Source organism: Galleria mellonella, unplaced genomic scaffold (assembly GCF_026898425.1).
Source record: "Galleria mellonella isolate WM207_F2 unplaced genomic scaffold, CSIRO_AGI_GalMel_v1 utg352, whole genome shotgun sequence".
NCBI classification, from domain to species: Eukaryota; Metazoa; Arthropoda; class Insecta; order Lepidoptera; family Pyralidae; genus Galleria; species Galleria mellonella.
Window position 1 is genome coordinate 1,690,519 of NW_026442084.1, and position 27,162 is coordinate 1,717,680.

The 27,162-nt window shown below is 34.2% G+C and overlaps 1 protein-coding gene across 1 annotated transcript in view; it reads right to left on the reverse strand.

The window, feature by feature from the left end:
- Positions 1 to 22,698, reverse strand: part of LOC113519470 (uncharacterized) — a 144,709-nt gene extending 122,011 nt beyond the window's left edge. The window contains exon 1 of the mRNA XM_052897012.1: positions 22,335 to 22,698. Coding sequence (XP_052752972.1) covers positions 22,335 to 22,458 — 124 coding nt within the window. The 5' untranslated portion in view covers positions 22,459 to 22,698. The remainder of the gene's footprint in view (positions 1 to 22,334) is intronic.
- Positions 22,699 to 27,162: the final 4,464 nt, after the last annotated feature.

A 27,162-nucleotide genomic window follows, 5' to 3' on the forward strand; every position in this document is an offset into this window, starting at 1 on the left:
TCAGTTTTGTGACACAAACCTTCTTACACCGTGTTAAAAATATATTCATACAAGCTTTTACACGCGACTCCGTCCACATGACCGAGATATTAATAATAAGCCTTACAACTTTACCGTGTACCGCTGTCATCGATATTTATATTCTTTTATCTTTATTTTTACTGTGTATGTTTGTATTGTTATTTGTGTGCTGTAAGTAATGTAAATAAATTATATATCTATCTATTTATATGAGTAAAATTATAAGATATTAACACAGTATCAATCAAAGGTTATCAATAATGGTATAGTAACTTATAACAGGGAAGGGAGAGGCCCTTCCCCGTGAGTGTCGTAAGAGGCGACTACACAGCAGTGACAGTCAACGGCTAATATGATGATAGAGTATGCAACACATTTCATTGACACCATAAAAAAAACATAACATGTCTTGTCACATTTCTATGGAAAATGGGAGTTAGCAAACCCGGAACACCGACCACTTCCTACACCAATCAATACAATTTTCGGCCTTTACCTTGCACTGATTGAATTACGTTTTCACATGCCTAGACTATCAAAAGTAACGAATTTAATTAACCGTATAAGTAATTGTCGAAATGCACGCATTTCCCGATAGCCTTTGGTGCGACATTCGAAACTGGTTTATAGTTGTCAAAAAGAAGAGTGAATGTCAAACGTCATGGTGAATGCAACGCCTTGAGTTTGCACTTTTTATCATAATGTCTTCAACACCAATAATAATAGATTATTATTTATTTATTTATTTAACTTATTATTGCACCAAAAACATAAAAATAAACAATGACATATAAACAATTCAATTAAAATACAGTAGCATGAAGTTAACTTTATTATTGGAGTTATCACCTATGATGTCTCATATCAGCCCTCTGTCTACCATTGAACATAACCCTCTCCCATTAAGGGGGTTACGCCAGTAGTTGCCACGTTGGGTGGCGGATTAGCAACCGCAGTTAGGCTTTTGATAATATTTTAAGAGAGACATTGCTGCCTATTTCGCGACCATTGTATACCCTTTATCACCTCTTTCGACACCCAGTGAAAAAGAAGGTGTAGTCCATCCTATCCCAGGACTACACGCTAATGCAATAGGTGATAATAAAATGGTAAATCCGCCTACATTTTTGGTATGCTTCGATCGATCGAGATCGCTTTTAGCGATAAGGTCGCCCATTGTTTTCTCATTGTGATTATTTCTTGTAATTGTTTATATTTGTAATAAGTTTTCTATTGTAATCTTATAGAAGAAACGAAGAGTATCTATCTATCTATCTATGTGCTGACAAAACACCAGTGAAGGATGGTAGATGACAATGACAAGATTTGTATGCCCGATTTTGTAATAATTAATTACACTGTTAAAGTGCCTAAAAGTGACAAACAAACAAACTCGTTTTCATATTTATAATATCAGTACTAATCACTTATATATAATCCTAGGTAATAGGCACATCTAATTTATTGATCGTTTTATAATTGTGACCTAAAAATGACCTAAAAATAACGTCTTTTTAAAATCGTACGCGTCACCTTGCTACCAGGAATTTAATAGCAATAAATATAATGTACGTAAGACGTCGTTTTTTTTTTTGGTCATTAAAGTAACATGACCAAAACGATCATTATAAATTTGACCACATCTCTTTTAACTATCTCAAATATACCAATGGTACCTATTCTAGTAATTTATTACTAGAATAGTATCAAATCACGATTCGTCCCATTCAAAAGGGCCACAGCGAAAGTCGTGTGGTTCTTTTAATGTTTCACCACAAGCACATTTAGACGAGTGACAATTACAACATTTTACAACGTGGTCGCTACCCACTCATATACAAATTAAATGGTTATTTTATCATACTTAGAATGGCAAACAAGCTAATAATCTGCCTGATGGAAAGTGGTAATTGTCGCCTATAGACGTGAACACCACTATGGGTATTACAAAATACACTGTGACGCCCAATATAACCCTTATGCATTGCAGTACCTGAAGACTAGGATGTTACGTTTCCATACCTAGTATTTTCACTGGCCTTCAAACCTACAGCCATGCAAGTACAGTTTCTTCACGGCAGACGTATTTATACCGCAAAGCAGTACATAGGTACCCTTGTAAACCACTTTCGCATAGTCTTCTTCTTAGTATCAAAGTTTTTAAGTAAAACAAAACGTATCAAAAAGAACGTTAATCTTGTTTTTTTTTATAATAAATAAACTTACTTCTATTATGACAAAACTAGTTATTTTTATTGAATTATTTAACCGATTTTGATAAAATTTCTATGAGACCCGGCTGTAAGTATGTCCTTTCAGATAAAAAATAAATTTCCCAAATCGGTACAGAACTGACGGAGTTATGAGGTTGTAACCTCATAACATACAAAAATACAACTGAATTGAGAACCTGATTCTTTTTGAAGTCTGATGAAAATAACACCTGAGTCCTCAGGAATGGCAACGCATGGGGGGTATCATGGGCGAAATAGTATACTCTGTTATGTCCATGGTACTGCTCATGTCTATAGGCGACGGTTACCACTTTCCATCAGGTGGGCCGTCAGCTTGTTTGTCATTCTAAGTTGTATAAAAAAAAATATCTTATAGAAAGCTATTGCAGTGTATTTTAATCGCAAAAAAAACATGTAAATCCGGGATAGGTCCCTAGTATTCTATAATTCATCAAAAACACTGTTCATTCATCTCAGAATTATGTCTCTTGTGTATGTATGTAACGAACAAGTTGAATAATCTCATTGTATTATGATATTATTGACTATTGTGATGTAACATATTATACTTATATGTAACAATACAAGCTGTTTGTTTGATTTTAACCGACTGTGAAAATAAGAGGTTCTCAATTAAACCCTATTTTTTGGGCGTGCATGTTACGCGATAGTTTCGTCTATTGTTTTGATGATTCTCTTTTTTGCCGTTAGAATTTGGTCCTGCTCAATTTGATGTCAAATTTTGATTGAATAAAATCTCATAGTATTAACTATTTTATGGGCGGAAAGGGATTATTACTAATGAAGACTGAGAATCCCATTGCTAGCGATATACCCAACCAGGTCGACCTCCACGCGGTTCTCCCTGAAAACTATCATGGTTAATTCCTGATGAATTCATCATGATGGGCTAACTGGCCTCTTTTCGTTCCCATCTATCACCCTTCACTGGTGACCATACCATTTTCACCCATCAAAAAAAAAACCGTTTCCCAAGCGTGATAACTACTGGCAAAATTCCATATGGGGAAAGTCTGTGTTCTACAGTGGACAGTTAACAGCTGATATGAATAATTAAAAAATATAAATAAAGGTTTTAGTGTACTAAAAATATTATACACGTGTTTTTTATTCTGTGGATGCCGAATATTGTTGGTACTTGGTGGGATTCGGAATTCATCTTATTAAAATACAACCAAACCGGTCATGTCAGATCATATAGTTATGGTACGACTGTCCTCATTTAAGATATTTATTCCAGAAGGAGACTTTGTACAAAAGTCGAATGCTTAGGTACCTCTGTCCCATTCGTGTTTCTACCGTAAATTAGTTGTGTTTACATGTTTGTGTTTCAGTTTGAAGGGTGGAATATGGGGTGAATTTACAAGGTACAGAGGAATAATACCTGAATCCTCAGGAATGGCAACGCATGGGGGGTATCATGGGTGAAACAGTATGTGTGTGTACTATTATGTCCATGGTACTGCTCATGTCTATAGGCGACGGTTACCACTTTCCATCAGGTGGGCCGTTAGCTTGTTTGCCATTCTTAGTATAAAAAAAAACTTTACTCGGCTTTTCCTGCATTAAATCGAATTAATTCAAAGTTAATTTTCATTATTTACTTCATTACCACAGTCATTGATTAGTGATTTTAAAAATCCAAACTAACTGGTCAGTAATAACAACTAATGCAAATGTGACCTTAAATCCTATTAATTAACTTGATTTTTCTATATACATTTTATTGCTTCATGTTTAAAATATATAATTACTTAGTGACAGTCAAGTATGTTTACCTATCTTCGACTAAAACCCGAATTAAATGGTTGTTAAATTTAATCATAAATTATAACAGTGGATGGCGAAACTAATACCCACTAATCATGCTTGACAAATTTTTGGACCATTCACCTTTTCATACAACAATTCAGTTATAACAAAAAAATACGTAAACAACAAAGAAAAAAACATATTTTGAAAGGAAATAAAAAAAATATTAAAATAAAAAAACAAGGTATTGACATGAACATTAGAGGTGAGTTTTATATAGCAATATCTATGTATTTGAATTACAATATCTACATTTAATATGTCAAAAGTCTGTTAGGTAAAAAAATATATTTGATATACTTTTAACATATACGAAAATAGATATCCGACCGATACGGACTACCAACATAACTTGGTAAAATCCTTATGATTTTATAAAAAAAAGTAAGATTATGTTTGGGGCTGTTACCAAACTAAACCCAACCTATCGGGGGGAAAGGGATTGTTAGTAATGGAGACTAAGAACCCCATTGCTAGCAATATACCCAACCAGGTTGACCTACTCGCGGTTCTCCCTGGAAACTCTCATGTTTAATTCCTGATGAATTCATCATGATGGGCTAACTGGCCTGTTTTCATTCTCATCTATCACCCTTCACTGGTGCTCCGCTAGCGTATCCCGTTAGCGCAGGCGGGGTTACCATACCATTTTCACTTTACCTTACCAGTTTCCAAGGAGAACCGCGAGGAGGTCGACCTGGTTGGGTATATTGCTAGCAATGGGATTCTCAGTCTCCACTACTAACAATCCCTTTCCCCCCGGTTTGTGATATTATTAAAACAGAAATACCTTATGATGACGTGACGTACATCAAAAATACAATACGATACGATCAACTGATAGAACAGGTTCACTGACCCTTTTAAAAAATACAAACCTGATCCCGTCCATTCCCTTAACCCTAAGTACTTAGAAAGTTAATAAAACAAGTGGAGCTGCGTGTCAAATTATAGTTATCGCCCTAAGGGTACCATTACACAATCGTATTTGTGGGATCACAGTGTATTTATTGAGTCATGAATATTGACTGGGAAATATCTCGATAATGATAATGATGATAAATAGACCTCGCTCTATCATAAATATACTAGCGACCCGCCCCGGCTTCGTACGGTTTTTTTTTAAATAATATACATCTTGTGTTACCATACCATATATTATTTTTAAAAATTCTATCTGACCGTACGAAACCGGACGGAAACTCTAATTTAAAATATAGTTATTTAAAACATTTTTCTATATCATTTTAATTATGTTATTACTTGCAACCTAAGTGTATGTAAGTGAATGAATGAATAAGTATATTTTATTTGCATTATACAATATAGGAAATAAGCAAGGCAATTAATAGATATAACGATATCTGTACTTATACATTAGTATATAGGATAGGACTTATACAACTGTATAAGTCCTATCCTATATGCTAATGTATAAGTACAGATATATATTTATATTATTACTATGTATCACATCTCCATAGAATTAACAGAATTTTTCATCGTGCCTCCCATCAAATTGTTTATAATAACTCCTCTCCGTCCAAAGGTTGCCTGGAAGAGATCGCTCTTAGCGATAAGGTCGCTCATTGTTTTCTCATTGTGATTATTTCTTGTAATTATTTATATTATAATAAGTTTACTATTGTAATTTTTTGGAGGAAACAATAAAGAGTATCTATCTATCTGTCTATCTATCTATCTAAATAAAGAAAGTACAGTGTTATGGATTATTGAAATAAATTTTCTTTCATACAAAATATGTTACGAGTACTAAAACATTTCGTCTCCATTCTGTATTAACAAGTCTATATTTGATAGTGTAATAACCCCCGTAGGCATGAGATTCCAAATGTTAAATTACAAGTTATTACAATCCTGTAATTACATACACTTACATTACAAGGTTCAATACATCTCGAGGTCAGGTCGTGGTAATATTACCATATAGCATTAGTAAAAGAAAAATTACGAAAGTGCCCTACAATATTTTGATATGGTATTTTGAATCTTATGCATGTACGAGTATTCTACGAGTTAAAATACTTGCGCAGCATATTTTCATAATATGAAATTTTCTTGTAGTATCCGTAATTTATGGCAAATTAAAAAAAAATCAATTAAAATAATTGGCAATTATAAAGTTCACAATGTTATTAACTTACGACCCGACCCAGCTTCGCACGGTACCAAAATTATTAATTTAACATTTATTTTTTTTATCATCTATAACTAGTCTGGCCATAAATACTGTTACATAAAACTTTCCTTTTTTTTTTCAACTTTTTAATTATTTTGAATTTAGAACACGTTTATTATTTCAAAATTTTCTTTCGATTTCGCGCCATTTCACATATTTTTTCGTGTTCATTATCAAATTATAATATGTACTTTAATAAATATGTAGGTATAAATTTTAGTAACATTATTTCATAAAAAAAATTCATTTTCATTTGTAACAGAACTTATGGTTGGACTAGGTATATATAGGTACATATAATAAAACTGTAGAGGTCGAATGTCTGTACATCGAAAAAAAAAATTAAAAACCGAGTCAGAGGGATGTTATGATTTAAATGAAATTTTACATGATGGTACCTCACATCCCTGATGAACATTTTAGATACTTTTAATCACGGAAAATTAATGAGTTCCCGTGGGATAGTTAAAAATTATAGTAACTTATACACAACCTACTTAAGTCATTTTGACCTAAGGCAAAGAGTGAGAACAACACGTCATTTGTTAATCTAGATCCAGTATTCCCAGACATAGTTCACTGTAGTAAGAACCTTAAAAATGTTAATCGAAGGAATAACAAATACCACGCGGACATAGTCGCAGGCATCAACTAGTTATTTATAATACCATTTATATTTTGCACTTAGTAATAATTATAAATAAAATTAAAAAGAAGCTGATAATTAAAATTAATGACCCACACTAACATTCCCGGTCCCGTGGTTCCGGCATAGAACGGGCCACCACTTCCTTACCCGTGGGTGTCGTAAGAGGCTACTGAGGGAACTTAATAGTCGAGGAATGGACAGCAGCGTCCCTCTTTAAACATCACCAAAGCCTAACTGCGGTTGCCAATCCGCTTGCCAAGCACGGCAACTACTAAAACACCCTCCAATAGAGAGAGGCCTATGTTCAGCAGTGAACAAATATCAGCTGATGTGATAATGATGATGATGATGATGATGACTAACATTACAAATTACAATCATGAACATATTTAAACATATAATTAATAAATACATTAAATAATATTAAATTAAATTGTTATTTAATGAATAGAGTAATTAAAAAATAAATTCGGATTTAAAAAACCACCTAACAGAGCTAAGTAGCTCTACTTTGATATAATATACAAATTTAAGTACATACAATTTGTATATATTCGATTGACGTACACAAAAAACTACCTTCGAATCGAGAACTTTCATCTTATTGATGTCCAATAAAAATGTGAATGAAAACGAGCGTTTACTAAACGCATAACCCTTTACTTTCACAAAATCACACTTCTCGATAAAAGGTCAAAACGGTTTCTATGTGTGAAATAACGTCTAAGTACGTGAGAGCGTTTACGCACATCACTGCGACTGTGTGCGTAAGAGCGCCTGCGCACGGTATCAGTTGGTCATCACTAGTGCTCGTACAATGTTAACGACTTTCTAAATATGTTTTTTTTTATTTTTTTTTTCTCGTTCAATACCGTTACCGAAGGGACTAATAAAAAGTTATTCTGATTACATTTTCGTGATAATTATAAATAGTGAAAATAGGAATATAATTGCTGAGTTATATACCTACATAGATTACCGCCGTGTGGTCCCGGCATAGAATAGGCCACCCTTTCCTTTCCCGTGGGTGTCGTAACAGTCGACTAAGGGAAGGCGAGAGATAGGCAGCAGCGTCCGTCTTAAAACATCTCTAATATCTAACTGCGGTTGTCAACCCGCCTGCCAAGCGTGGCAACTACAGGCAACACCTCCCAAGAAGAAGGGTTATGTTCAGCAGTGGAATGTGATAAAAATATCCTATGTACAAATCAATAATAAATTTTGATTGGCTTTGTTTTAAAACAAAGTGCAAAAAAAAACAAATCTAATGTTAATGAAATTGTCAAATGCAAAAAAAGTTTGAGAATCTCTGACCTCCTAGATCAGAGGTCATGGTCCATCTATGCATCAAATTTCGTTAAAATTCGTTCAGCCGGCGAAGCGTGGTAGAGATAATTTTGTTAGCAGGTTAAGTTTCTTTTGCAGTTCTTCTCGGCAGAAACTAATTACTGAATCCAGTTCAGTAGAGTAAAAAAATAACTTGCAAAAAATATCCCATGTGTATAAATGGTACTGAATTTTAACTATTGATTAAATTTGAATGAATAAAAATAAATGGGCACTGTTTTTAAAAATATGTAAAAACATTTTACATTTATTGCTTATTTATAAACATAAATTGTTTTTTTACAAATATATCATAGCTAGTAAATCATTTAGGATTATGCAACGTGTACGAACTTAAGATGACGTAGAAAATCGTTATTTTCTAACCTACACTCCTAAACAAATGACAAATTTATCTGTCAATAGAAATGTTCTATTGATTGCATCAGATAGAAGGAGACAGCAACATTCGTAGTCTCGTTCTTTCTTATCTGTACTCTAACGAAAATATATCTATACTAATAAATTCTGTTGCCACTTACTCTAAACTTTCGACTTTAACCTTTTACTCATATTAAGCTACAGTGATATCGATAAAACATACTTTAAGTGGCATTTGTCGATAAAATAATCGATGTCCGTGCTTCACTAGTCTCTACTGACCTACTGTGGGACAGGTTTCAAATATAAGGGTGTGGTATCACTGCAGGCGATGTAGAATATTTATGTCGTCAGGTACGTTAATTTTGTATTGCAAAAGTCATAGCACGTAATATATTGAGATAAAGTTGAATTTCCCAATCTAACTTATATATATTTGTGATATAAATTTTAAATTTTTGTCATTTAAAATATTAATCACACTATTTCAGACTGCATCAATGATTAATCACTATTAAGGTAGCCCTAACTCAATTCGCATTTATGTCTCTGTGTCTTTAATATATTATTACAAATAATGCATAAAGTTATATACACTAATTACTGATCTAATAACCATATCAAACTAGAATAACAGATATATCATATACTATTTAATTTAAAAAGGAAGTCAAGTTATAAAATGTAAACAATCAAGAAATAGATATAAGGTTTTAAATCTTTGACACTTCTCCGCCTACTTCGTTAGGAGCTTGACTTGAAAAATGAAAACAGATTGAACCTAAACCGCTATTAACGTAAACTATCGAACGATAAATCGTTAATTTTATTAGAGAGTAGTGAAATGCCTTTGGCGTTTGATTCTTCCTGACTATCTTATAACTTATAACTTGGATTATTGTATCCTCCAAAAGATTACAATAGTAAACTTATTCTAAATATAAACAATTACAAGAAATAACCGCAATGAGAAAACAATGGCCGACTTTATCGCTAAAAGCGATCTCTTCCTGACAAGTTTTGGATAGAGAGGAGTAATTACTTGCAACTTACATGGCTTATAAGTAATTTCTATCAAGCCATATCGTTTAAGAATAAAAAAATGACAAATAATAAATCACATGTCAACCTACGCCGATAGTCGCGTCGCAACTTGCCCTATTCGCAAGTGACCAGTGCGATGTGCCACTTTTTAATGAAATGCTTGTAAATGGCAATACTGTGGTTTCACAGCTAATATTGAAATGAAATGTTTGCATGGTCGGTGTCTACATAATTATGTCTATCTTCACGCCATTTCCTAATGGAGTGGACAAAAATATCGATGAATACGGTATTTATAAAACGGCATACGATTTCATTATCATAACAGCCGTTAACTGTCCACTGCTGAAGATAGGGGAAAACTCCTCTCCTCCTTAGAGAGTTTTTCTACTAGTTACCACACTTGACAGGCTGGTCGACAACTGCAGTTTGGCTTTGGTGATGTCTTTTAAGAGTAACACTGCTACCCATTTCTTGACAATTACATAAGTTCCCTCGGTCGCTTCTTACAACACCACAAGCGAGAAAGGAAGAGGTGGTCCCCTGAATGCCGGGACCATAAAGTGTATATTATATATTTATATTATATTTATTATTATTATTTTCTAATAAATATTATTGATAATTTCATATAAAAATAACATCAATTCAATTAAACACTGTTAATGTTGTAAAATGATTTATATTCAAATTAAATAGAAATGTAAGGCTTTATTCCGTCGATAACCGACTACAGTATTAGTATTAATTCCCTATACAATCCCCAATTCCCTTCACTATCTCTTCTATTTAGATATTTATAGTTTATGGTTACTAAGATATATAGCATTCCCTATATATTTTATGAATATTTATAAATCTCACTTCAACTAGCGTTAATTCTATTTATTATACAATAATATTATCTGAGTTCAAAGAAAAATCAATAAAATACTTATTGATTACAAATTAAAATAAAATTACAACAATAAATACGTCCAATCGTGACGACGTGACCCCCGAGGGCACTCGCGTCCCACTTTGAGAACCTCCAATTCTATTCAACGATATTATAATAAAACAAAAAAATAATCGATTCTATAACAAAGAACTGTACCATTTAATATTGTATTAACATTTTAAATGCAAAAGTTTGTAAGTATGGATAACGATTGTTACTCTTTCACGCAAAAACTACTGAACGGATTTAAATGAAATTTGGTACACGAGTAGATTATATCCTAACTTAGCTGTAAGATATTTTATACACTTAATCACTCGGGCAAAAGATATGGATAAAGTTAGTAATCAATAATTAATTTTCAACTTACGTTCATATATTTTTTATTATTATTATTTCAGCCCTTAACTGTCCACTGCTGAACATAAGCCTTCCCCATAAAGGGAGTTTTGCTAGTACTTGCCACGCTTGGCAGACGGGTTGGCAATCGCAATTAGGCTTTTACAGATGTTTTAAGAGGGACGCTGCTGCACATCCCTTCACCATAAGCTCTCTTAGTCACCTCTTACGACACCCACGGGAAAGGAAGGGGTGACCCTTTCTGTGCCGGGACCGACACGACAAATATATACCATTCATATATATTTACAGTTAAAAATATAATATTAGTATTACTAGAGAGAGACTTTGTACAAAAGTCGTTTGCTTGGGCACCTCTGTCCCATTCGTGTTTCTACTATGAAGCAATTGTGTTTGCACGACTGTGTTTCGGTTTGAAGGGTGGGATATGACAGTAAAACAGGGTACAGAGGAATAACACCTGAGTCCTCGGGAATGGCAACGCATGGGGGGTATCATGGGCGAAACAGTATACTCTGTTATGTCCATGCTACTGCTCATGTCTATAATAGCATAATCGTTAATTGCTATATTATTGTATCAATAATTCCCTCTATTGAAATAGACTACTAAGGTATTATTTATTTATGTATGTGAAATACTTTTTAAGATTAGGGTATGATAGGGCTGACATATCCTTATAGGAATAAAACCTCTAAAGAAAAAAGATAAAAAAAAAAATATCGTAATAGCGTACCCAAAATACTAATAGCTCCGAAATTAATAAAACATGCTGTCTGTCTATATAAACTTAGAAACGGTTTAATCTAATAATTGTTTAGAATTATATGAAGTATTCGTAAACAGATAACATTTAGCGGTACTTGCTGTTTCATCGTGTGATGAAACGATTTCAAGCTCAGTTAACATCAGTATACCATACATCCGTTGAGAATTTTAGAAATATGCATTACACGTCTTTTCCCATGTCTTCGTCCATTGAACGAGATATATATGTATATACACATATAGATAGAAAAACACTTAATTTGAGCCATTTATGGCACACGTAAATTAACAAATGAGTTTATACTATTAAATTATATACACCTCCCTGCCTAGGTTTTCCCAAGAGACTACAGCATGGGGTTCTTCAAAAGGGGGGTAAAGAGGTTTCTTCAGGGTCGGCAACGCGCGCGTAATGCCTCTGGTATTGCAGGTGTTCATAGGCTACGGTAACCGCTTACCATCAGGTGGGCTGTATGCTTGTTTGCCACCTCAGTGGTATAAAAAAAAAACTTTTTTTAAATATAAAACACTGCTGAATATAAGCCTCCCCTTGGGAGTTTTTACCAGTAGTTGCCACGCTTGGTAGCCGAATTAGCAACCGTAGCATAGGCTTTGAAAATGTTTTAAGAGAGACGCTAATGTCAAGCCCTCGCTGCTTTTTTTTATTTACATCATATACATTGTAACTGATTAATAACCTTTTAAAAAATACTCATAATAAACTATAATAATAACAGAAATTAATAATTTATAAATATATTTTGTATGTATGTATGTCACAAATTCACTGGAACTTTTAGTGTCATTTTTCACTTAGTTACACGTTAATATATAACAAAACAAAGTTAAAAAGCATTTACTGTGATGCAACTTCAAATGATTTCACTTTTGAAACGGTCGTGATCGTCCATCCTGGCGAGACCAGTGTTACTCAAACTTTACAGACAAAAGTAACACCAGGTCATTAACCTCTGATCAATAAATGCCATTACATCCGTCAGTTTGAATTGTAACACACTGACATAGTACTTTAAAACATGCAATATTCATTCAAAAGTTACCTAATTGTTACATTTTAAAGTTACATTAAGTGCAGATAAAAATTATTAGATAAACTTGTAATCGAGTTTACACGTATACAGAGTGAAATCAAAGATTTTAAATTTTACCAGAGGGAGACTTTGTACAAAAGTTGATTGCTTGGGTACCTTTGTCCCATTCGTGTTTCAACCGTAAAGCAGTAGTGTTTGCATGGCTGTGTTTCGGTTTGAAGGGTAGGATATGGCATGAATTTACTGGGTACAGAGGAATAACACCTGAGTCCTCAGGAATGGCAACGCATGGGGGGTATCATGGGCGAAACAGTATACTCTGTTATGTCCATGGTACTGCTCATGTCTATAGGCGGCGGTTACCACTTTCCATCAGGTAGACTGACAGCTTGTTTGTCATTCTAAGTGTTATAAAAAAATATATATAAAACTGAGAATATGCCTATACTATAGAATACATTAAAACAGAAATTTCATTAATTAAAAAAATAAAAAACGACAAAAAGATTTTGAGGTTGACTTGACTAACTTTACAGTTGTATGCGCCGTATTTCTGTGAGAGCTTTAATATTTACTATCGTTTTTAAACGTTAATAAAAAATTAACCTTTAAAAAGGTGTTAATAGTTTCTATTTTACCTTTATTATTATTACCATTAATAATTTCGATTTAATTTGACAACCACTGCTTCATACTAACTTTGCAATATCGAATTAAAACAGTAAAGAGTATGAATGAAAATTTATAAAAGTTTAAGTATTTTATTATTATTATTAATTTCAATATAATTTGAGAACCACTGTCCCGGGTCATCCTTGCGATATCGAGGTAATAGCTCGGTACACCTTCACGCTGGTTCCAATGAGTGATCATCAGATAATTCGATTCGAGACGCCCGCTCAAATAGCTATTTCGACCGGTCTTTGTTTGTATAAAGCACGTTTCGTGTTCTTAGAATCTTTCTTCGTGTTACAAAATACATATAAAAAATACACCATTTTTTTCTCGTTCCCGTGAGATTACGGAAATAGAATAAATTCCCATGAAAATTAAGGATAGTTTACGTAAGATCTGTGAATGGCGAAATTGATTGGGACGCATTTGAGAAGAAATAAGAGTGATTATCAGTGGATACAAACATAAAAATAATATCTATGCCCAACATTGGGAAAGTTATATCCCATCTATCCCACTACATATATTATAAAAAATTTGCTAGAAATCCTTACTAATATTATAAATGTGAAAGTGTGTTTGTTTCTTACCTCATACCGCCTTAACGGCTGGGGTAAGGGATTGTTAGTAATGAGGAGGTTAGTCCTCATTGCTATCAATATACCCTATCAGGTCGACCTCCCCACGGTTTCCCCTGGAAACTATCATGACTAATTTATCGTTGAATTCGTCACGTTGAAAAAAAAGAAAAGTTTTTATGTAACAGTATTTATGGCCAGACTAATTATATTGAAGTTTCAATATGAATGCAGTAATCAATAAATATATAAACATATATATATATATATATATATATATATATATATATATATATATATATATATATATATATATATATATATATATTAATTATAACGCACTCTCCATGGACTAAGCAAGTCATCAAGCCATCGGAATGTTTAAGTGTTGTGCCACTTTTAGAAACAGTTAGATTGGTAGCATAGCAGGTACCGATTATTATTTATTCATAAGCCTTTTTTTTACTAGATTTCAATGTCACCTACATTTTATAATCTGTATCATATAATATTATTCTCGCCGTGTGGTCCCGGCGTAGAATAAGCCACTCCTTTCCCGTGGGTATCATAAGAAACTAAGGGAACTTAATTGTCGAAAAGTGGACAGCAGCGTCCATCTTGAAACATTACCAAAGCCTAACTGCGGTTGCCAACTCGCTCGCCATGCGTGGAAGCTATTGGAAAAACTCCTTATTGGGGAGGCCTATGTTGACAGTGGACGCAACAGACGGGCTGGCAATCGCAATTAGGCTTTCATGATATTTAAAGAGGGATGCTGCTGTCTATTTCTTGACCATTAAGTTCCCTTAGTCACTTAGCCCATTCTATCTCTTCAAGTTAGTTTTAATTATATCAAAAGGGGGGAAAGGGATTGTTTGTAATGGAGACTGAGAATCCCATTGCTAGCAATATACCTAACCAGGTCAACCTCCTCGCGGTTCCCCCTGGAAACTATCATGATTAATTACTGATGAATTCATCATGATGGGCTAACTGGCCTGTTTTTATTCTCATCTATCACCCTTCACTGGTGCTCCGCCAGCGTATCCCGTTAGCGCAGTTATCCCGCTACCATACCAAAAACCAAACCAAAAAAAATATATCAAAAATAATAGATACCTGATTTGACAGCTGGTCGCGTGTTGTTTGTATCAATATTGGGGCTCAATATTTTTTTGTCATCTTTTCTCTTAGTGTAATATTAAGTTTTATTTGAAAAACACATTTATTTTTATACAACATAGTACGGTTGTTTGCCGTTCTAACAAATTAATAACGGCCCACCTGATGGAAAGTGGTAACCGTCACCTATGGATGTGAACAGTAGATAACAGACATACATAATAGACATAAAAGTATACTGTATCTCCCCATGATACTCTGCATGAGTTGCCATTCCTGAGAACTAATATGTTTTTTTTAATGAATGATAATGGAGTGGTAACCTCGCCTGCGCTAACGGTATACGCTGGTGAGGCACCAGTGAGGGATAATTGGTGAAACTGAAAGGTAGATCAGTTAGCGTATCGTGACAAAATTCACTTGGAAAAGAACACAATAGTTTCCAGGGGGACCACGAGGAGGTCGACCTGACAGGGTGTATTACTAGCAACGGGACTACTAATCCCCATTACTAACAATACGTTCTTCCCCCAATAGGACTAAGGTATTATGCCTGTGTACCCTATAATTTATTTATTCATTTATTCTTTATTGCACAATAAAACTTTGTACAAATGGCGAGATTAATGCCATATGGCATTCTCTACCAGCTAACCATGAGGTAAAAACAGAAAGCGTATGAAGGGCAGATATGGTGAAAAATATGTGACAATTATTGCAACAAATTGAAATAATCATACATAAGAAATACACATATAATACATAAACATTACTTTGAATATATATATTTTTTTTTTATTTGAAAAATGATACTAAATTCCATTCAATTATTATTATATAGAATTGATCTGTATTATACAATATTATCTAACAACTAATGCTGTACTTCAAAAGAGATCTTTAGACCATAAATCTATTACCTAATCCTATTTATCTAGAAGTTATCAAACAATGACAATACATAAGGAATTGTAGCCTCTTCAATATTACATTACCTAATAATGTGTTTAAGTAAGTACATACATACAGTTTGCCTATGACATTTAGTCTGACCGCTCACCTAGGTTATGCAACGACTTACAACACCCAGGTCAAATAGATTGGGCTTCATAACTTTATACGTTAAATATATATAATGAAGTGCAAATGAAGAATGCTGCGTGGTGACGAAGTATGTTATACTGTGTCATCCGTAATTTTCTTCCTCGGGATATTGTAAGAGAGGACTACGAGAGCAAAGTATAGTGCACAATGTTGAACAATAAAAAATGGAATCATTTTGCTCCACAAATTAAATAATTAAATTGTATTCCACAAAAAAAAAGACTTTACTTGTGGCAAAACCAGTTATTTTGATTTAAAAACTAAACTACTAAACCAATTGTAATAAAATTCCTTTAGGACTAACCTGTAAGTATATCCTTTCAAATAAAAGAACAATTCTCCAAATCTGTTTTCAACTAACGGAGTTATGAGGTAACAAACAAAAAAAAATTACAACCGAATTGAGAATCTCCTTAAAGTCGATTGAAAACACGACAGCCCTATCAAGAAAAACGAACTAATTAAAAAAATATAGTCCGTGTCACTCAGATGATGTAAAGATTCCAGTGATATGCCGTAAATCCAAAACTGCTCAGGCATTTAGAAGTTATGGTGGAATAAAGAAGCTGATATGCGTGAACAGTGAAAATATTGCACTCCTATTATGGGCTGTCTTGTAATATAAGTTTATACCAAACCACCTGGCTAAATAATAGACAATAATCTTCTCCTATAAGGAATTAAGGAGAGATATGTATGTGCCTATTGTTTAGATCTAACTTAAAATCTCGGAATCAATAAATTGGCGAAAAATAAACATGGAACTATCGATAGCTAAAAAAATTATCAAAACCAACTTAGAATTCACACAAGAGAAATACGTATGAATTGAGAACTTCCTACATTTTCAAGTAGCTATCAAAATGATGTCTGATGATCATCCGAGAATACAAGGGCATCAGGATGTATATAGCATTTAGTGAGCACTGGAGCATACGAGAATGTAATGACGGGTACAATCATCAGAAACATTTGTATACATTCGCTTGTGAAGGTCGGACGCCCATAACCGGCATCTCCTTACCGCATTCAGTTCGCGTTATAACGAGAGCGTGTTAAAAGGTTTCAAAAATTAACATAAACAGTAATACCCACCAACTAATATTATAGTAGGGCGAAAGGGATCGCTCATAATGAGGAGGTAAGTACCAATTTCTAATAATAATCCCTGTCAGGTCGACCTCCACGCGGTCCCCCCTTGAAACCATCGTGGCTAAGTCCTGGTAAATTCGTCACGATAAGCCAAATGACTTTCTTTCATCTTTACCTTTACCGCAGGTGGGGTGAATATTCCATTATCTATCCATTAAAAAATATATTACTGACAAAACATTCCAATACAATACATAACATATCCTAATAATATTATAAATGTTTTTTTTTATACAACTTAGAATAGCAAACAAGCTGACGGCCCACCTGATGGAAAATGACAACCGACGCCTATTGACATAAGCAGTACCATAGACCTCTGTACCCAGTAAATTCACGCCATATCCCACCCTTCAAACCGAAACACAGCCATGCAAACACAACTGCTTCACGGTTGAAACACGAATGGAACAGAAGTACCCAAGCAACTGGCGTGAATTTACAGGGTACAGAGGAATAACACCTGAGTCCTCAGGAATGACAACGCATAGGGGGTATTATGGGCGAAACAGTATACTCTGTTATGTCCATAGTACTGCTCATGTCTATAGGCGACGATTACCACTTTCTATAAGGTGGGCCGTCAGCTTGTTTGCCATTCTAAGTTGTATAAAAAAAATATTTCCGTAATGGAATGATTTAAAGTAATTTAAAAGTAGTTAATACGTAAATTCCTTATAGCTACTTACATTATTGCGTACCGAAATAGTAATACATTGCAACATTGATCCATCGACCGATCTACCTTTTAAAGTCTGTGGTCGGCCGTGGCTCTGGTATTTTAGAACGAATTAATGATTTATTTATCTTGCCACATCATCTTTATATATTAAATTATATTATAAAATTAATTATGCAAGAATTAACTATATTAAACTGTGTTGTAATCATTAAGATGTAACCGCTTTGGACGGTCCAACTGGAGGAAAGTGCCTGCCAAGCGTAGCAAATGATAACAACCTGGGAAACCTCTCCCCCTCCTCTCAGTAGAAACCCGAATGCTTGTAATTGTTTGTATCTATAATAAGTTTAATATTTAAATCTTTTAGATGAAATAATAAAGAGTATCTATCTATCTAACTATATCACTGCATTCGTATTTATTTATCCTTCAAGCTTTTACGTCGAATAAATTAAATAAATAAATTTTACATCCATACATTGTTAATGAGTTATTACAAATTCATTGCAAAATAACCATCGATCGTTAGCCAAAGATCAGTCGTGTACAATGTAATAAAAGGCTATCCTATTACCATCCGATTCAGTGCGTACGTAATTATTAATGAGCTATTAATAATTGCTTATTATTAGCTTGTTTGTTAACCGCAACTGTTTACGCAATTGTGATTTGCGATCGAGTTCTGATTGAACGTTTATATCTTTGTAGATTACTATAATATTTGAGAGGAATCAAATAGTAATTATTTTTTTCGGATAAAAATTCAAGTGAATAACAGTTCATAATTGGAATATTTAAACTAATATTGAAAATAAAAAGAAGAAGCATTGATTTTTTGTTTGTAATACATAAACTCAAAAACTAATTCGATTTAGAAAAAAATCTTTCACCTGTAGAAGGCTACATTTTTAACGAATAACATGTCTATCTACCTAAATCAATAATAAGCTATTAATAAAATAACACAAAATAAAATCACATTTAAAAACACCATAAAATAAATGGAAACAACTACATATCTACGAATGTGTGATGTATCCCATAAACAACGCATATTAGGCTGCAATCGAAGGAAAATTGAGTTTCCTTAAAAAAACCCAACAGGTTTTTTTTTAAGTAAAATTCATAAAATATCATGTAAGTTTAAGCATATAAATAATTATGTTATTGAATTATATTGTGAATTGCTTATTTAAACAATTATAAATATTCGAAATAAATTAACTGAATCACTTTAGAGAATATAATTAATTTAGTAACTACACTAAGATAACTATCAGTGAAATCAAGCTCATTAAACGTTTTATAATACACATAATGTGGAAAAGAAAATAGTGATCTGCAGCATATAATACAGGGGAAAATCCAGTGATTCGGATGAGCTCCAGATCTCTTCCCAGGATAGCGGTGGATATGGTAAAGATCGCCATAATATTTGCCAACCACAGGTAAGAGATAACATCTTAAGAAGAATAAGCATTCTATAAAGAAGGTATAAGTAGTAGACCACTTTCTGGTCCATTTCTTTCGATTTCCTGCTTCTTAAATGCAGGTGTATGAAAACTATTTCGAACTTTTCGCTTACTAAAGCGAAAAGTTACTTACACATCTTCTTTTCATTTAAGAGTTTCCTCTTGTCCATGCAACTAATTCATGCATCTTCTTCCAGCCAGCTCTATCCCAGGCCATATCCTTGATCTCCCTATACGACATGACACCTCTTTTGCCCTCTATTTTTCCTATTACTATGCTCTTAAAAAAATCGTCATGTCGTATAAGGTGGCCCAGCATTTTGTCGCTTCTATTTTCTATTATTTTAATTAATGTTCTTTTCTCGTTCACTCTTTTCACACATACATATATTTTATTCAAATTAGTATTTTAAAATATACTTAGGATTTGTAATTAAAGATTATGTTCCATAAAAAACCGATTTTAATTGTAACAAAACCAGTTATTTTAGTCTAAAAATTAAACTACTGTACGAATTTTGATAAAATTTCTATTGCACCAATCTGTAGTATATTTTTCAATTTAAAAAAAATCTAAATCCAATAGGAACTGACGCAGTTATGAGGTAACAAACATAAAAAAATACAACCGAGTTGAAAACCTCCTTCTTTTTAAAGTCGATTAAAAATACGAATCTTTTGATTACTTATTAATATAATATAATAATAATAATTACGAAATACTATAAACACCAATGTAAAAGTCATTTAACACGTCCAATGATTATAAAATAATCCACCAAATCACGTTCACCCATTCATCATCGACTCGTTCACAAAGAACAGTTCTCAGACACATATATGCTCACTGATATAATGGTACGTGAAAGTAAATCTGTCTGTTATATTTCACTGCTAAACTACTCTGCTGATGGACGTAGAGTAATTTTTATACATACATACATACATTAGGGTAGGCAGAAACAATGGAACGCCAAATGCTTCGATTCAAACAAACCTCTTTCGCTTCTTCCACATTTATCAATCTTTTCATACACGCTCGCCGGTTACGGGTACTTTTAATTTGGCCCTTCTTCAGCACGTCGCCTATTTGGTCAACATACGTCCGTCTAGGGCGGCCCCTACCGACATCTCCATTCATAATTTTTATACTAACTTTTTTTTATTAAATAACAGGCAGCAATCGACAATTGCCTCTAACTACTCCATTAAGTTAATTAGGACAATTGCCGTGTGGTCCCGGCATAGAATGGACCACCTTTTAATTTCCCCTGGGTGTCGTAAGAGGCGACTGAGAGAATATTAATGGTCGAGGGTTTTTTTTGTTGGGTAAAAATGGAATAGTAACCCCGCCTACGCTAACGGGATACGCTGGCGGAGCACCAGTGAAGGGTGATAGATGAGAATGAAAACAGGCCGGTTAGCTCATCATGATGAATTCATCAAGAATTAAACATGATAGTTTCCAGGGAGAACCGCAACGAGGTAGACCTGGTTGGGTATATTGCTAGCAATGGGATTTTCAATCTCCATTACTAACGATCCCTTTCCCCCAATGGTAGAGGGTTGGACAGCAGCGTCATAAAACATCATCAAAGAGTAACTGCGGTTACCAACCCGCCAGCCAAAAATGGTAACTACTGGCAGAACTCCACTTATGTGGGAGGTCTATGTTCAGCAGTGGACAGTTAATGCCTGATATACATTTTTTTAGTATCCATCAGATCCTTTCTTTTTATTTAAGGTCGACACTATTATTTTCTCCATTATGACTTTGGCTTATTCGTCACACTTGTAATAATAATTTTTTTTCTCATACACTTTCATCAAATATATATGTATATACAAAAATAAGTTGTATATAGTATATTTGTTGCTATAAATTATTACGCTATAAATTTATTACAAAATTTAATCCTATACACATACTTTCGTGTCTGTAAAGCTATAATATATTCAGGAAAAGTACTGTAAATTATATGATAAAGATTTTTATTAATTAAAAAATGCATAATTATTAAATAAGTATAATCATTATAATACAATTAGTATTATCAATTTAATTTAATTTAATTAAAATAACATTTAATTTCTTGTAATTGTTTGTAACTATAATAAGTTTACTATTGTAATCTTTTGGAGCAAACAATAAAGAGTATTTATCTACGCGTATGTTGAAAAGCTCTCGTTTATTGCGCGTTGATGTCTTCTCTATAGTCATCTAAAAATTTAACTCTTATACTTTTATAACTAAATTATACACTCATTTTTATACTACCATCATCATCATCATACCAGCCGTTAACTATCTGCTGCTAAACATAGGGTCTCCTCCGCTCTGGGGGGTTTTGCCAGTAGTTGCCACGCTTGGCAGGCGGATTGGCAACTGCAGTTAGGCTTTTAGAAACGTTTTTAGAGGGATGCTGCTGCCAATCCCTAGACCATTAAGTTTCCTTATTCGCCTCTTACGATACCCACAGGAATGGCAGGGGTGGCCCATTCTATGCCGGGACCACAGTACCATCGTATATGTAGATTTAATATACAAATTAGCTCTATATGAATATAAATTTCAAAATATAGACATTTGTTTGTTATTTCCTGTAATGCGTACACTTCAGACACGCTTCAAAATTATAGGAAAATATTTACAACAGTAATGAAAAACTAGATATATTTAGTGTCTGAATCGTGATCGAAGCCAACACGACATTTACTGTCATATAAAAAATGCCACTCACCTTGACATGACACAAGAGTGGATGCTAAAACGATCGCCAACACAAAGCTCCATCCACAGCGGGCACAGTTCCTTTTACCCCCCATTATCGCACTACCACATCTGTATAATCTGGGCTGAAGCATTTTTCACTGGCACATATGAATAAAAAACATAATATGTCAAAAGAGTCGTTGACAACCTCTTTTTTTTTTTTGCACAGCACCAAAATCCACAATATTTTTTTTTCCAATATTTAAATAAAGAAAAAAATTCGAACGTCTTATTTTCGAAGCATCGCGATCTTTCGCGTGTACTCGGCACGAGCGACGGAGCGAGTACCGTTCGAATGGTTTTTGAAATTGGAAAGTGGTTTGTTGTCAGGAGGGACTGCGATGTGGCGCTGGCGGCGCTTGACTGAGACGGGTCGGCGCACACGCACCGCTACCGAACGTTTCTTCTCTCTCACCTTCTGGCCGCTTTTCGACAGTAGCACACAACAGTTGTGTAAGGTGAAATTTTTTAAAGAAAATCTTCAATTTTATGTAGATAAAACTTACCACAACAACAAAACAAAATGAGCTGCTCTATAGCAGAAGAAAAATGAGACGAATTCTAGAAGAATTAATAACGATGCATTACAGGTTTTGTATTTTATGCACGAAAAATTATTAATTCACTCTTGCACCACCTACCCACTTCTATCTGTTCTCCTTTAACCAAAGGTTGTAAGAGATTGCCCTAGCGATAAGATCGCCTTTTGTACCTTTATGTGTATATTTCAATCTGTATTTATGTTACTGCATTTCACTTGAATTATTCACTTGTCATTGCATATTTTTGTTTGTGGTGCAATAAAGAGTTAAATTAATAAAAAATAAATAAACGATGGTTTCCAAAGAAGACTACGTGGAGATTGATCTGACCTATATATCTATAAACATAAATAGTTTCCTTTCATCGCCTTAAAAGGTCAACGATTTGCAATAGTTTTTCATGAAGTGAATTAAGACAACTATCACCAACATCAACACACATCTCCTTTTATATTTTTATATCATATTTTTTCTGTATGACATATAAAATAAAAGAAAGAGTTGAAACTTAACCTAGTATTTTTTCATGCAACTTGATGGAAAGTGCTAACTGACACCTACAGACATCAATAGTGTCATTGACATCATCATCATCACCATCATTTCAGCCATTATCCGTCCACTACTGGACATAAGCCATTGACATAGGGGGAAAGGGATCGTTAGTAATGGAGTTTGACAGCCCCATTGCTAGCAATATGCCTTATTAGGTCGACCTCCACGTGATTCCCCCTGGAAACCATCGTGAACAATTCTTGTTGAATTCGTCACAATGGGCTAACTGACCTACTTCATCCTCACCTATCATCCTTCACTGGTGCCCCGCCAGTGTATACCGATAACGCGGGTGGGGTTACCATGCTATTATCATCCATTAAAAAAAGCCATTGTCATAAATCTGTTATATTGTATAGTCCATTATACCCTTCATGCATTGCTATTCCCGTGGACTAAATTGTTAGGCCCCTGGACCCATAATTTTATTGCCACATCCCACCCTTCAAACCGAAACACAGCCATGCAAACACAACTGTTTCACACACAGAGCTAGCCAAGCAGACGACTTTTCTACAAAGTCCTCCTCTGGTAAATACAGTAAAAGCTCCTTATTCGCGGATCTAGTCGGTATATATTAATAAAAAGGGATCGGTATCTTTAGTAAACGCGTTGGCAAATAGACTAATAAAAAAGTAAAACGGGCCTTATTACAACTATGCTTAAAGTATGTTGTTAAATACTTTCGCCGCTGTACAAGTGATTCGGCTATCCATATTCACGGTTTCTGTATTCGCGCTAATAAAGAGCTTTTACTGTATAGTTTCAACAACCTCTAAACTTTATGTATTAGATCATCTTTAACAAATAAATTTGTCATAATGCTTTTAAACCGTGTGTATGTGTATGTATGTATGCATGTGTGTACGTGTGTGTATGTATATGTATGTATGCATGTGTGTATGTGTATGTATGTATGTATATGATTATCCAAGTGCTTGTAGATTTGCCTTTATAGTTATTAATGTTTAGGTAAATTAAATAATTCTTTGTTGTATAAATTATATTGTATTTACATACTTATTTTGCTGTGTGTATTATGTTTTGATCATGCTGTGTACGCATATTTTTGGAGGGTTAGCTTAAACAAAATATTATTGTACCGTATAAATTAATGTAACATTGTTAATTTTCTGTAATGTATACCTATTGAAATAAATAAATGAATAAACACAATCCCGTGTAATTCCTAGTAATTATCTCACTAATAACACGATCTCAATTAATGTTATCCGACAGACAATATCGACGATCGTGCTTCATAAATAAAACCTCACGCGATTACATTTTGCGGAAAGGTTGACGACTCCGTACGGCGAACGCTCACTTTCAAATAGTCTCGGACAGGGCACGCGTGAACAGATGAACGGTGACGGTGGATGGTAACCATCCGGGTTTATGTTCACAACTGTAATACCAAGTGCGGTAGGCAGTATGCTTTTTTTTTAATGGGTGATAATGGAATGGTTCTCCGCCCGCGTTATCGGTATACGCTGTCGGGGCACCAGTGAGAAATGATAGGTGACGATGAAAAAAGGTGAGTTAGCCCATCGTGACGAATTCCACTACGATTAACCACGATGGTTTCCAGGAACAACGTGGAGGTCGACCTGACAGGGTGTATTACTAGCAATTTCAGCCGTGAAGCAGTTGTGTTTGCATGGATGTGTTTCGTTTTGAAGGGTGGGATATGGCGTGAATTTACTGGGTACAGAGGAATAACACCTGAGTCTTCACGAATGGCAACGCATGGGGGGTATCATGGGCTAAACAGTATACTCTGTTATGTCGCTGGTACTGTTCATGTCTATAGGCGACGATTATCACTTTCTATCAGGGGGGCCATCAGCTTGTTTGCCTTTCTAAATTGTATTAAAAAAATGGGTCAATTAGACCCCATTCCTAACAATTCCTTTCCCCCCAGGCAGTATGCTTAGGTTTCTTTGCGACTTGGAATTATGAATATTCTGACAGTTCACCTAAAGGAAAGTGGTAACTGTCACCTATCAATATAGTCATCCCCCTATTGGGCTGTTTTGCCAGTAGTTGCCACGCTTGGCAGGTGAGTTGACAACCGTAACTATAGTTTTAGAGACGTTTTAAGAGAGACCCTAACCTTCTACCATTAAGTTCTCTTATTGGTAGAAGGTTGGGCTACTCTATTTCGGGACCACACGTTCAATATGACTATAAACATTACCTGCAACGATTCTTTGCTTAAACCAGAATGTTGAATGTAAGATAGGCTTTGTATTCTGGGCTATAGGATATACTTTAACAATATAACTTGAAGAAGCAAGAAGGTGACGGCCCACCTGGTGAAAAGTCCTAACCGCAGCTGTCCTGGTCTTTTTATTTTACTATCACTAATAGATGGTTCAGATTGTCATGTGGTCCTGGTATAAAATGGGCTACCCCTTTCTTACCAGTGGGTGTCGTAAGAGGCGACTAAGCCAAACTGAATAGTCGAGGAATGGTCGAAAGCGTCCCTTTTAAAATATCGCCAAAACCTAACTGCTGTTACCAGCCCGCCTGGTAAGCTACACAAGTACTGGCAAAACCCTCCAACAGAGAGAGGCCAATAATTAGCAGTGGATAGTTAACGACTAATATGATGATGATGACGATGATTATGAATAGATGCTTTACCTGAGGGAAACTTTATACAAAGTGATTCCAATTGATACCTCTATTTTAGTCCTGTTTCTATCGACAAGAACAGTTCTCTAGGCTGCAGCATCAACGACGAATCAGCCTCAATGTAAACAGTTTGGTTTGTATATATGGACAAGTGAACGTCATCTGAAAGAAAAACCTTTTAATTTTACAGGATAAGCAAGGTAACCAAGTATCAAACGCCTGTTATCCTTGTACGTGTAGGTATACAAATAATAAAGATATGTCTCTTTAATCAGTCACTCTTATGAAAGTGTTTTTGTAATATAAACTTTGTAAAAAAAAAAAAAACAGTTTATTTCTCTCTCATCAACTACATAACTAGCAGATAATTGTTATCAAAATAGAGTCGATGAAAAATCCTTCCTTGATATTTGCTACTGAAAATTAATACCTATTATAAATGTGGTGACATCTAGTGTAACGCTTTAAAAGCAATTTTACAAGTACATACGAATATTAGTTCGAGAGCAAATTTATAGATGACGCTGTTCCCAATAAATTTTGTGAAGCAAATTGTTTTTGTTAAAAGCACGAATGAAGTGCTATAAATCTAAAAACAGAAATTTTAACAGATAGCGCTTAACTAGCGATAAAACATGGAAACATTGACTAATAACGGTCGACAGATGGCACCGTATGCCTGTGTTATGTTTGAATACGTTAGTAATAACTTTGCGCATGTTGTGTATTATACTGCTCTAAATGTTAATTTATGAGATTGATGGACCGGGCTAGGTGATGAGGTGCTAATTGAAAATCAGCGTTTCTGCTTCTGCAGGAACTTTAAGCTGAATTGACATCCTTTTTCATTTCCATAACACTGACCGATTTCAAATACACTTTATATATAAATGTAAACTTTTTTTCTATTTTTTTTTTTTTTGTGTTAAATGTTGTTATTGCTACTACTTGCAGTCTATGTAAGTGTTATGGATTATTGAAATAAATTGTCATTCATCCATTCATACTATTTCGTTTAAATAAAATATTAAGCTTACAAAGTTTAAAGTTTATAATGTA